At 37.3% G+C, this 12727-nt stretch overlaps 2 protein-coding genes across 2 annotated transcripts; both read right to left on the bottom strand.

The window, feature by feature from the left end:
- Positions 1–3576, bottom strand: LOC127873719 (ninjurin-1-like). Its single transcript, XM_052417707.1, has 2 exons — positions 3484–3576; positions 1–354 (listed from the first exon to the last, which is right to left on the bottom strand). Exons 1-2 carry the CDS (start codon positions 3574–3576, stop codon positions 1–3), a joined length of 447 nt encoding a protein of 148 aa, XP_052273667.1.
- Positions 3577–8306: 4730 nt separating this feature from the next.
- On the bottom strand, positions 8307–12238 carry LOC127880503 (ninjurin-1-like). Its single transcript, XM_052427811.1, has 2 exons — positions 11960–12238; positions 8307–8843 (listed from the first exon to the last, which is right to left on the bottom strand). Exons 1-2 carry the CDS (start codon positions 11999–12001, stop codon positions 8490–8492), a joined length of 396 nt encoding a protein of 131 aa, XP_052283771.1. The 5' UTR covers positions 12002–12238; the 3' UTR covers positions 8307–8489.
- Between the last annotated feature and the right edge of the window lie 489 nt (positions 12239–12727).

Below are 12727 nucleotides of genomic sequence, written 5' to 3'. Positions count from 1 at the left end.
TCAACACTCACTAAGTTTGATCCCGAACGCGGCCACGAACAAGTTAATGGCGGTAATAGTGAAAACGAAGCCGACCGTGACGTTGTTCAGTTTATCAGCTGCCTTCTTCCCCTCCAGATCCTTGCCCTCCATACTGCCCAACACCAGCAGCAGTATGCCTGTGACTATCTGTAGTACGATGGACAGGCTAATCATCACCATATTGGCGTAGTAATAGTCAGTACCAGGGCCAAGACTGATGAGGGATTTCAGCTGCGAGGCGTTGGCCATTAGGAGACTGATATCCAACAGGCCTTCAACGAGCGTCTTTTTGGTAGCGTACCTGTTGTACCGGAATCCGTCGCGATCCGTTACCTGGAAACGTTAAATAATGGTTTGATGCTATGTTGATCGTTGAGAGATTAGTATTGAAGTTCATTATTTCGGAGAAGAATATTTCATAATTACAAACAAAGATTAATATTCTCTAGTTTTTGTAAAATAAACTTGAAGACGTAGTGTCATAAATCCCCACACGACGCAGACATGTTTGAAGACAGACAAAGGACATGTCGTTAATATGTGTTGTCATAATACATTATTTGGATATATTTATATCATATAGACTGAGCAATTAGAAGAAATTTTATCCTCTTAGTCCATATATTATATTAATTATACGAACGTAAATCACTTTCAAAATTTACAGCTTCGCAGGCATATATCAGTTACGACTGCTTACAACATCATCTTAGTTAAATATATTGTTTAGCACTTACCATGTCACCAGATGGCATTACATCCTATTTTATTTCTGACATATTCAATGTTGCAGTAACGGCGCGAACACTGAGATTATACTTTCTTTATACCAATTTACGTTTGAACCTTCTCGGATCAGTCACTGTTATAGTTTGAATCGTATTATCATATGCTCAGCGTAATTTAAACCTGGTAAATACATAAAACTAGGATTATTGACGAATATTCTGATATTTTTATGTCCTCATGGTGGTTTTGTTATCGGAAAGTAATTCAGTATCTGAATATTCGTATAAAAATAAATAAAAAGCTCATCGTTTGTAACGTAAACGAATGCTGCGTTGTTGTTTAAGTCCACGCGAGCTATAGACCTTTGCAGGCGGTTTCCACTCATATCCAGACGTTCTTAAACATGCTCGAATGATATGCGATTAACGGTTTAACAACAGATGTTGATTGACGATTAAAGGAAACAGGGAAAATGCTTACTTCGAAAGCAATATATGCTGTTCTTAATATATATTGGTATATATGCTGAAAATTCCGATCACCCAATATTGCACATTGTAATCTTGTGAAAACGCTAGTAGTTTAGCAGTCAATGACCTATGGGCTAATTAAATCCGTAATATGTAATAACAAGTGATATTTATGCATATACATTGTACAGGTATTCCAACTTTTTCATCCATGACCTTTGCTCTTAAAATATATGATAAGACACCACATTTCGGCCGAACTATTCGTACAGTATTCCGATATCACATACGGATGAACGGATACGAATTCTGACATTTGTTGATATCCGTAAACATTTTTTCCCGAAAAAAGCCAATATCTCGACACAATTACACATATTCTGTCTAGTTCAAAAAGGCGAAAACCAGGCATAGCATAATATGCTCTCGAGAAACATCGGCAAATATAAATCTAACATAGCATTATCAGCACGATCTTAGTTCATACCGCTGTCCATAATACCTCACATGTAAGTATCTCGGACAATGAGTTCATAAATAGGGGAAGAGTTATCTACATGTATAACTAAAATGTTAGGTCATAGTCAATGTGTGTTTTGTGTTTGTTTTCGTTTTATTTGCACTGAAGTTAATTGCAATTCGCGTAAGACATTGTATAACAAGCACTGCAAAGGAACTACGCAACTTGACACGGATACATTAATCCAAATACTGGGCGGCGTTAATTTAAACGACAACTAAAACTGACTTTCGACAAGTAAGACCCCCCCCCCCCCAGATACACACAACTTTTATATTTAACTCAAAAACATTCCATGTTCAATTTTTAACTGCTGAAAAATTAAAATGAATCACATGTTCCATCTTTTGTAAGTTTGACCAATAGACAAATTGAGCAGAAGGAATATGTGTGTGTTCATGATTCCTATATCTGTCCAAGTTAGCGAACCAATGCCCATCAATACAGCATGATCAACGCTTGATAACTATTTGTGTCACATTGGTCTTTGGAAATGCCCATTTATCAAGAAGAATCTAAACAATTTAATCAACTAATTTTTTTTGGACGAACAATGGTCAACTGTTTGTTTAGCATGGAAACTCTTTAATATGCTTGCTGTTTCCCCTTATAATCCTTATAACGTTGGACATTGACATTGGACCCAAACACCAAGGACATAGCAAACCTATCTTGAAGACATATAAAGACTCAACCCTTCGAGTTCTGTTGTTTTGACAATGTTTAAAATACTTGGCTATTTGTTATATCCTTTGTAAACTGTTGATTTCTTATTGACTTTTCACCCAATGACAACAAAATCATGACTGTTTTTTAAATGGCCAATGTTTGAAGACCATACAGAATATCCTTTCCTTGTGCTGTCATTGTCCGTGATGAACAATTTCAATTGTTTGGCACTACAAGTTGAAAGAATTGTTTATACACATGTTCAGGTCTGTCGTTATCTTTCGAACTATAGTTTGTCTACCAACAACCGGAACGTCATATTACACATTTACAAAACATAGTATTTGTAAGGATTTCTCGAATGTTGCATCATCATCATGATCATCAACATCATCATCACCATCATCATCACCATCATCATCATCATCATCATCATCATCATCATCATCATCATCATCATCATCATCATCATCATCATCATCATCATCATCATCATCATCATCATCATCATCATCATCATCATCATCATCATCATCATCATCATCATCATCATCAATCCCTTGACCGGTTTACCGTTGGGGGGGGAATGAATAAGGTCTGTGCTGCTGAGAGCAATTCGCCCACGGTAAGGGATGTCCACTCTTTTAAATCATTCATCCAGTTTTTCTTCTGACGGCTTTGATGTCGACCTCCCTCAAGCGTGTCCTGCCAGCTTTCGTCCTTAGACGGTCGCCAGTAGGGACTCTTGTGCTTGAGGACCAAAAACTGTGTACTCGTTGGTCTTGTGCTTCGTATAGGAGATGCGGAGCAGTCTTCGGAAACATTCATGTTCAAATGCCTGTATACTGCGTTCTGTGTCCGCGCGAAGCGTCCATGTGTCGCAGCCGTAGAGTAGGGGTAGACTAAGAAGGACTTGAAGAGCCTGTACATGGTGGGGAAGCTGATGGAACTGCTTGTCCACAACCTGCTCAGTCCGGTCAACGTTGCGATTGCCACGGCAATTCTTATTCATACCTCAGCGACACTGGTACCATCTTTTCACAGGGTTGCGCCAAAGTACTTGAATCTGGTCACTTCTTCTAGCTTCTCGCCGTTCATGATGATGTCTTCACTGCTGTTGGTCGAGCTGTTCACCATGATCTCCGACTTTTCCGTGCTGACCTCCATCCCGTATGCTCTTGCTCTTTCATATTGTCTATTGGTAAGATCTTGAAGTTCACTGCTGGTTCCCCCATGAGGTCATTATCATCAGCGAATCTCAAGTTGGAAATTAATCTTTCACCGATTGAAATAGAGGTGTGGTGGTCATGAAAGGTCTCCCTCATTATCTTCTCAAGGACAATGCTGAAGTAGACGACGGAAGAGAGCAGACACCCCTGACGAACGGAACTGCTGACCGAAGAGCAGGCTGAGCTGGGCGGAACAAAGTTGAATATATCTCCAACTGCAGATTCATCATTAAGAAAAACCTGCAACACCAACGTGAGCTCTTCCACAACTTCGTTTATTTTAAGAAAGCTTTCAATCGCGTGTAGCATGATGGCCTATGGCATGTTATGAGAGGATTCAACATTGACAAAGGGCTGGTGCAAGTCATTCAAGAACTCTACCTAAACGCCAGTGGTGCAGTACTTCTCAATGGACAGCAACGGGACTTCATCAGGACTGCAGTGGGCGTCCGCCTCGCATGTTGGTATGATTTCAAATACGTTGTATACCATACCTGTTTTGCTTGACGCAGTATTTCAATAACAACAGTTCAATAAATAAGCTGTTTTCCAAACATCTATATGACATATTAACTCTGGCTGATGATCCCATGCAAGTTTTATTAAAGTGTTTTCGTGCAATCTAACTTTATGGTCGATCTAACATCGTTAGATATAAAAATATGAAAATATGTGTATCCAAGATTTCATAACAGGTAAGCAGTCTACCAACAGCCATAACAGGTAAACTGTCTACCAACAACCGGAAGGTCATATTAGACATTTACAAAACATAGTATTTGTAAGGATTTCTCGAATGTTGCATTATCATCATCATCATCATCATCATCATCATCATCATCATCATCATCATCATCATCATCATCATCATCATCATCATCATCATCATCATCATCATCATCATCATCATCATAAATCCGTTGACAGGTTAACCGTTGGGGGAAAATGAATGACGACGATACAGAAATCCTCCTCCAATAAGGTCTGTGCTGCTGAGAGCAATTCGGCCATGGTAAGGGATGTCCACTCTTTTAAATCATTCATCCAGTTTTTTTTTCTGACGGCTTCGAGGTCGACTGTCCTCTAGCGTGTCCTTGATAACAGTTTTACACAGAGAGTTGTTCCTGGTGACGTGTCCAAACCAAGTCAGCTTTCGTCCTTTGACGGTCGCCAGTAGTGGCTCTTGTGCTTGTGGACCAAAAACTGTGTACCGGGTAATCGTTGGTCTTGTGCTTCGTATAGGAGATGCGGAGCATGTCTTCGGAGACATTCGTGTTCAAATGCCTGTATCCTGTGTTCTGTGTCCGCGCGCAGCGTCAAGGTGTCGCAGCCGTAGAGTAGGGTGGTGACTACGAAGGACTTGAAGTGCCTGTACTTGGTGGGGGAGCTGATGGAACTGCTTGTCCACAACCTGCTCAGTCCGGTCATCGCTGCGATTGCCACGGCAATTCTTATAACTCAGCGGCACTGGTACCATCCTTTTACAGGGTTGCGCCCAAGTACTTGAATCTGGTCACTTCTTCTAGCTTCTCGCCGTTCATGGTGGTGTCTGCACTGGTGTTGGTCGTCCTGTTCACCGTGATTTTCGACTTTTCCGTTCTGATATCCATCCCGTATGCTCTTGCTCTTTCATATGGTCTATCGGTAAGATCTTGACGCTCACTGATGATGCCCCCACGAGGTCAATGTCATCAGCGAATCTCAAGTTGGAAATTAATCTTTCACCGATTGAAATAGAGGTTTGGTGGTCATGAAAGGTCTCCTGCATTATCTTCTCAAGGAAAAGGCTGAACAGTACGGGGGAGAGCAGACACCCCTGACGGACGGAACTGCTGACCGAAGAGCAGGCTGAGCTGGCCGGAGCAAAGTTGAACATATCTTCAACTGCAGAATCATCATTGAGAAAAACCTGCAACACCAACGTGAGCTCTTCCACAACTTCGTTTATTTTAAGAAAGCTTTCAATCGCGTGTAGCATGATGGCCTATGGCATGTTATGAGAGGATTCAACATTGACAAAGGGCTGGTGCAAGTCATTCAAGAACTCTACCTAAACGCCAACGGTGCAGTACTTCTCAATGGACAGCAACGGGACTTCATCAGGACAGCAGTGGGCGTCCGCCCCGCATGTTGGTATGATTTCAACTACGTTGTTTACCATACCTGTTTTGCTTGACACAGTATTGCAATAACAACAGTTAAAAAAATAAGCTGTTTTTCCAAACATCTATATGACATATTAAAGGGATCTTTTCACGGTTTGGTAAATTGACAAAATTGAAAAAAGTTGTTCCAGATTCGCAAATTTTCGTTTTAGTTATGATATTTGTGAGGAAACAGTTTTACTGAACATTTACCATAGTCCAATATAGCCATTATATGTATCTTTTGACGATTTTAAAACCTAAAAATTATAAAGCGTTGCAACGCGAAACGATTGAATAATATAGAAAGTTCTGTTGTTGTCGTTTAAATTTACGAAACTACGAAGATTGCTTATATAAGGTATAAAATACTTCATCTGTGTATATTCGGCGGGATAGCCGAGAGGGCTAATACGTTTCGACTTCAGACTAACTCCAGGACTCCGGGGGTCACTGGTTCGAGCCCTGGTACCGATTACTTTTTTTCATTGTTTTAATTTTATTCTTGATCTTTTACTGGAGCTTTTAAGATCCAATGTTTACATTTATCAATATAAAACATTTAATGACAAACTTCAAAATATTCAAAAATCTGTGAAAAGGCCCCTTTAACTCTGGCTGATGATCCCATGCTAGTTTTATTAAAGTGTTTTCGTACAATCTAACTTCATGGTCGATCTAACGTCGTTAGATATCAAAATATGAAAATATGTGTATCCAAGAGTTCATAACAGGTAAACAGAAATACGTAAAAGTATTTGCAGACATACAAACTTCATTCTATTACGTCGTTTGATAAGCGTTATTCGTTAGAGTAAATGATCTTCTATAAAGATAACCTACTTCTCTAGAGGTCGCGGCGGTTTAGTGGATGAGGTGTCCGCCTAGCGATCGGGAGTTCGTTGGTTCGCTCCCTACTCGGGGAGCGTTCTCATTATCTCTTCCATAGACACCAAGTACTGGTTCTTCCCAGGAAACGGCTCGACAGTGTCCATATCTGCCTATAATAGGCCTTCCTGTAATAATCAGCAACTGACTGTAGAAAGTACGAAGTAGAAGAAGTAGACATTATGTGCGGCACACAACAGCCTGAATAAAAGTAAACTCCATCGACCAATATTTACTAAGTATATCGTGTGTGTTATAAATAAATTAAAACACGTTCCATGGATGCTTTGATTATTGTGAGTAGGCAACTGAATCATAAACACCATTTTATCTACTTCTTGAAATATTTTTATCTCCTAACATTCCAATTAAAGATTGTTGCCATCAACCGCCATGTTCGTCTTAATTTTCCTCATCGATGTGCGGTTGCAAAATCTATTAAATGTTACCTACCCCTCTAAGTAAATAAATAAATAAATGCCAAGATTCGTGTTTTTTTAAATATGCTTACTTATTCGAAAGAAGAGGATTTGTGAAGTAACATATATATTATATATTGATGATGGCAGTTTTGTTATATCAGCTGTCCAAAGTATTGGGCAGTGATGCAAATATGCGCCTCAATTTAAAGGTAATCTGCAATTAATCATTTGGATCACATATTATTTATTAATTCGTTCTCTGACATTTTGTTTGTACATGTGACTGTGTTGGAAAGGTTTAAACAAACAGGAAGCAGCGCATCATTGAGTTTACGCAATTCTCTAATCATACAGGAACTTTTTGAATAATTACTTACACAAAGCAAATTACACAATTAATCACTCATGTACAACAATTACATTAACATACTATCAAAGTGAAACTCCATATGTAAACATTTAAATGCAGCCTTTATTCTGCACTTATTACTGTTTATATATTGTATGCTCATTAATTTTAAAGGTACAGGCATCTCAATTAAAAAGCCCATTGTACGGATGTTTCATATAATGTCAAGATATTGGTCATACTTCTTATTTTCAAAAATAAAATAAAAGGAAGACAGATACTTTAATCGATTGATACCAATTTGCGTTCTTTGCTTCCAGCTATCAACACAATTTTTCCTGCAAGATTCTGCAGTAGTATCTAAAGTATAATACAAACTTAGCGATGAATCAGGATGGATATAAGATAAGCAACCTGTAATCGACGAGACCTTGAGCCACGTTTTATTTCTGGTCGCATAGTGCAAATGACCGCTATTATGTTACATAACTAAATCTTGTGATATTACATAAGGAAACATAACGATACATAGTTTATAATTTAAGTGTATGAAGATTTAATGGTCCTTTGATTGGATAATCATTAAATTATGTTTAAGATGATCTCACCTTTTAAAAGTGGAAATCTTTATATATATATATATATATATATATATATATATATATATATATATATATATATATATTCGTATTGAAATGAAATATAATGAGTTAAATGCATCATAATATCATGAAAATCATCTCGTGTCATGAATGTATTTTAAAACATATATTAATATAATGTTTGCAAGTATGACACAAAATACATGTAAACATAAATATAAGGACTTTAATTTTTTGTTTTCTTCCGACGACATTTCACCTTGAATGAAAGTTCTAATTAGTTACAAATACGGTAATTTAAATATATTTATACATATATAATACAAAGAAGGTGCTGAGATAGAATTATGAATACGAGAATACAAATTCGAAAAATTCGAGATAAATCAATTACAATAATACAGAGTTCACATGATATTTGATTTAGTCACATATTAAGTAAGCATTTATCTCTCACTTAGTTTAATCCCGAACGCGGCCACAAACAAGTTAATGACGGTTATAGCGAACACGAAGCCGACCGTGACGTTGTTCAGTTTATCAGCTGCCTTCTTCCCCTCCAGATCCTTGCCCTCCATACTGCCCAACACCAGCAGCAGTATGCCTGTGATTATCTGTAGCACGATAGACAGGCTAATCATCACCATATTGGCGTAGTAATAGTCAGTACCAGGGCCAAGACTGATGAGGGATTTCAGCTGCGAGGCGTTGGCCATTAGGAGACTGATATCCAACAGGCCTTTGGCCAACGTCTTCTTGGTGGCATAGCTGTTATACCGAAATCCTGTCGGATCTGGTGCCTGAAAACGTATATAAATGGTTTGCTGTTATGTCGATCATTGAGAGATAAATATCGACGTTTTTAGTTTGAAAACGAGCATTGCATAACCCACAAGAAATTAAATTATAGTATTCTTGCACGTCTGAATAAATTTCATGCCTTTTCCCCATAGATACGGATACCCACACGATACATACATGTCTGCCATAGACAAAAGGCATCTCGGTAACAAGTGAGGTCAAAGTAAGTTACTTAATTGTATTTTTGTTTCCTTATGAAATAAATTCAGTACAAGCCATATGATGTTTTTCTTTGACTTGTACGTTTTGTGGTGATTTTTAACCTACCACCATTTTTACTTACGTTCATTTTTTTCTTTTGGTAAATTGTTCCTTTTAAATAATATATTAAAAGCGTCCATTGATTTCCGGTAAGCATTGTTGACGTTTAATTCATTGTTGAAAATATGCCTAGAAATGTATCGTTGTATGTTATGTTTATATCTTTTTGTTTAATAAATGTTTATTGCGTTGATAAAGACCAGAACTTAATTATTATGCTTTATAATTAAGTCAAACCACTATTACGTAGATCTCAACTGTATCACTATGGAAATGTCCGAGTAACGCCGCATGAAAAGACAGTATAAAAGCGCGTTTTCTCTCAAACAGTCAGTTGTACTGCCGACTTTGTCGAGTTAACATCGCGGAAATAGGTAATTAAATTATATTATTAACATACATTATGGACTTTGGGCACATAGAGACTGGCTATCCTCTTCAAACGTTCTGAGAGCCTTGAAGTTGGATTCCTACCCCTCAGCAGCCCGGGTCGTTAATAGTATATATATAAGTAACATACCATCACACAACACTACAAGGCTCCATACCTAGGGTAACGAGTCACACAGACTCGGAGTCATAACGAAGTGTTCCGAGACATAGGTCTCCATACATAGCTTCGAGACATAGGTTTCCATACATAGTCTCGAGGACATAGGTCTCCATACATAGACCCGAGGACATAGGTTTCCATACATATTTCCGAGGCATAGGGTTCCATACGTAGTCCCGAGACATATGTCTCCATACATAGACCCGAGGTCAAAGGCGTAAATAGTGGGGTTCGAGGTCATATGAATATAGCATTTGATTACACTTGATTTACTGTTCCAAACCAATTATTGTATTAATAACCAATCATAAAGCAAGGTAGCTTGAGGAAATTTATATACTATTGTATTGTGCTTTGGGTTATTGTCTGAGCCATACTATAAAGACCGACGCTCGGTCGACGACACGTTACAGTTTTACCGTAACATGAGAGGTACGGATACAACAAATTTTACGCGCAGCCTGTGCGTAACAAACGTGAATATTTGTGAAACGTCTTAAACTTGCTTAGTTAATAATGAAATTACAAGCCGGAAGTGTTTTAGTATTTCCACATTTTACTTTTGAGATGTGTGTTTTTCCTTTAACGCCTTCTAAAAACGGTTTGAATCTGCAGCTAGTGAATTTAAATGTGCCGAATAAAAGCATAAAGTTACAGTTTTAAAATGTATTGTCATTATTACCATTTAAACAAGTATTCCCTTGACCTTCGAGCTAGGGAAACGAATGAAACACTGTTTATTTGTGGAATATAAACCCTCCTTATATACGACGAAGCTATATGTAAATACGGACAAAATAGAATGGCACACAGTCGTACAAACGGACAAGCTCATTTGTTTATGCCGTTTACTGTGTTTATGTGTGGGGTATACACATGGTGTGACGTATTTGTACAGGTTTCAATCCTCGCAATATTTACTACATCAGCCACGATGTCTTATACTTTATGGCGACTCACGCCTATACATCTTCTTTCATTTTTATATACACTTTACGAATATTATGCACAATATGAACTTAAAAATTCAAATGAATTTGATTAATAATTGCTAACACCATTATCTACGTAAAATGTGTTGTGTCACACTTACCACGTCGCCAGATGGCGTTACATCCACTTTTGTTGCAGAGATATTGAATTTACAGAAACGGCGCAAACACTAAGATATTATCGTTATTTGTTTTACGAAATAACTTGGATTAGTCAGACTTATACTTCAAATCTTTCCATCGATTGCAAAACTTTATATAGGAAACCATTATAAGGATACTTATGCTGGAGCTGACGTTTCTATCTATCTACAATCACACGCATAAAATAATGATTCATTCATTGCGTAATGTATAAGTGGATCACAACTTCTTAATTGTGGCAATGTCTTTGTACTTTTTAATTTATCATTCTAAATCAAAATGAACTTTAAAGAGAATGCGAAAATGCATGTATAATGCAAATAAAGCATGTCAAATAGGTACACATATTGTGCTTTATAATTTTCAAACCATTGTATGAGTGCGTGCATTAAAGACACCGATAAAACAGTTTTATTCGTAGTGTTACTTTTACTTTAAAGGTATGGACACAACAAATGTTTGTACGCAACATGTATCCAATCAACGTGAATATTTGTAACACGTCCAAAACTTACTTATTTAATAATGAAATTACAATCTGGACGTGCTGTAGTATTCCCACATTTTATCTGACGTGTAAGTGTTCCCTTTCTCTTACCCCGACTCAACATGGTAGGCATCTGTTGCAAGTGAATTTAAAAATACTGAATGAAAGCATGTAGTTGCAGTTTCCGAAATTGTATTATTTTTTACCATTTTTCAAAGAATGCCCTTGACCTTTGGGCTAGGGCAACAAGTGTGACACTGTTTTTGTGGAAAATCAAATTCCCTGATATACGATGAACTTTTATTAGAGTGCAGAAACGATTTATGGGCGCACTGGCGTACGAACGAGAAGCTACTTGCGTAATGTCATTTATCGTGTACATGTGGGTGGTGGTAGTAAACAAATGGTTTGACGAATTTACTTTATCAGCCAATAGATATACTACTAACTAATTATGGCGACTCACGGGCTGTATGGATTTAAGCATACAAACATTAACCTTAATTATATACATAAATAATACGAATATGATACAGTATATGAACTTTGAAATACACATAAATTTGATTTATGATTGCTGTGTTAGAAATCTGCGTTAAAAGCATGTTTCATACTTACCATGTCGCCAGTTGGCGTTACATCCACTTTAGTTCCTGACATATTGAATGTTGGAGAAACGGCACAAATACTTCATTAATTTTTAACATTAATGTCTTTTACGAAATTATGTTCGTCATTTACCGGACCTGTCGGTTTGAATATTAAATTGTGTCAAATGCACAACGCAATATTAACTTGGCAAACAAAAAGAAACACTTCGATTTTTCCGACAAGAAATTTTTTGGACAGCAATACATACACACGTAATCCGCAAATTTAAAATGGGCGGTCGCCAGGCATTACCTGAAATGCATTCGGAAAATATCGACCTATATAAAGCCAGTTCTGCCTTATCAGCTTGCGCTTAGATCATACCCCAGTCAGATTTATCTAAAATGTCAATATATCGAGCAAGGAGCTCGTAAATTAGCAAGGAGTTATCTACTTGTTAAACACAATTTTAGGACCTAGTCATTTTGTGTGGGTGTAACTTTTTTCGGTTTACTTTCATGAGATTAATTTCAGTTCACTGAAGGCATGGTATAACGTTCAATACGAAGGTACTAGTACATTCGACATTGATACTTTAATTCAAGTCGAAGATACTTGTAAATTCGATATTGATACTTTAATTCAATTAACGCATGTCGTAAATTAAAATGATAACAAATAATTACTATCGACAAATAAGCATCCATAATTTCCCGCTCACAAACTTGAGATGGTGACAAGTAAAATGAAACTATTTTTTTCATCGTTTCGCAAATGGACCAAATGGCAAATACA

The sequence above is a fragment of the Dreissena polymorpha genome, chromosome 1 (assembly GCF_020536995.1).
Source record: "Dreissena polymorpha isolate Duluth1 chromosome 1, UMN_Dpol_1.0, whole genome shotgun sequence".
Lineage (NCBI taxonomy): Eukaryota > Metazoa > Mollusca > Bivalvia > Myida > Dreissenidae > Dreissena > Dreissena polymorpha.
This window is presented reverse-complemented; position numbering and strand designations above follow the sequence as displayed.

Bases quoted from the DNA above. Each gene is read 5' to 3' on its own strand.
- LOC127873719 (XM_052417707.1), bottom strand. From the start codon at position 3,576: ATGGAGGTCAGCACGGAAAAGTCGGAGATCATGGTGAACAGCTCGACC. The intron at 355-3,483 runs GTGACCAGATTC...TAACGTTTCCAG, and splicing joins ACGGCGAGAAGCTAGAAGAA to GTAACGGATCGCGACGGATT.
- LOC127880503 (XM_052427811.1), bottom strand. From the start codon at position 12,001: ATGTCAGGAACTAAAGTGGATGTAACGCCAACTGGCGACATG. The intron at 8,844-11,959 runs GTAAGTATGAAA...ATACGTTTTCAG, and splicing joins TAACGCCAACTGGCGACATG to GCACCAGATCCGACAGGATT.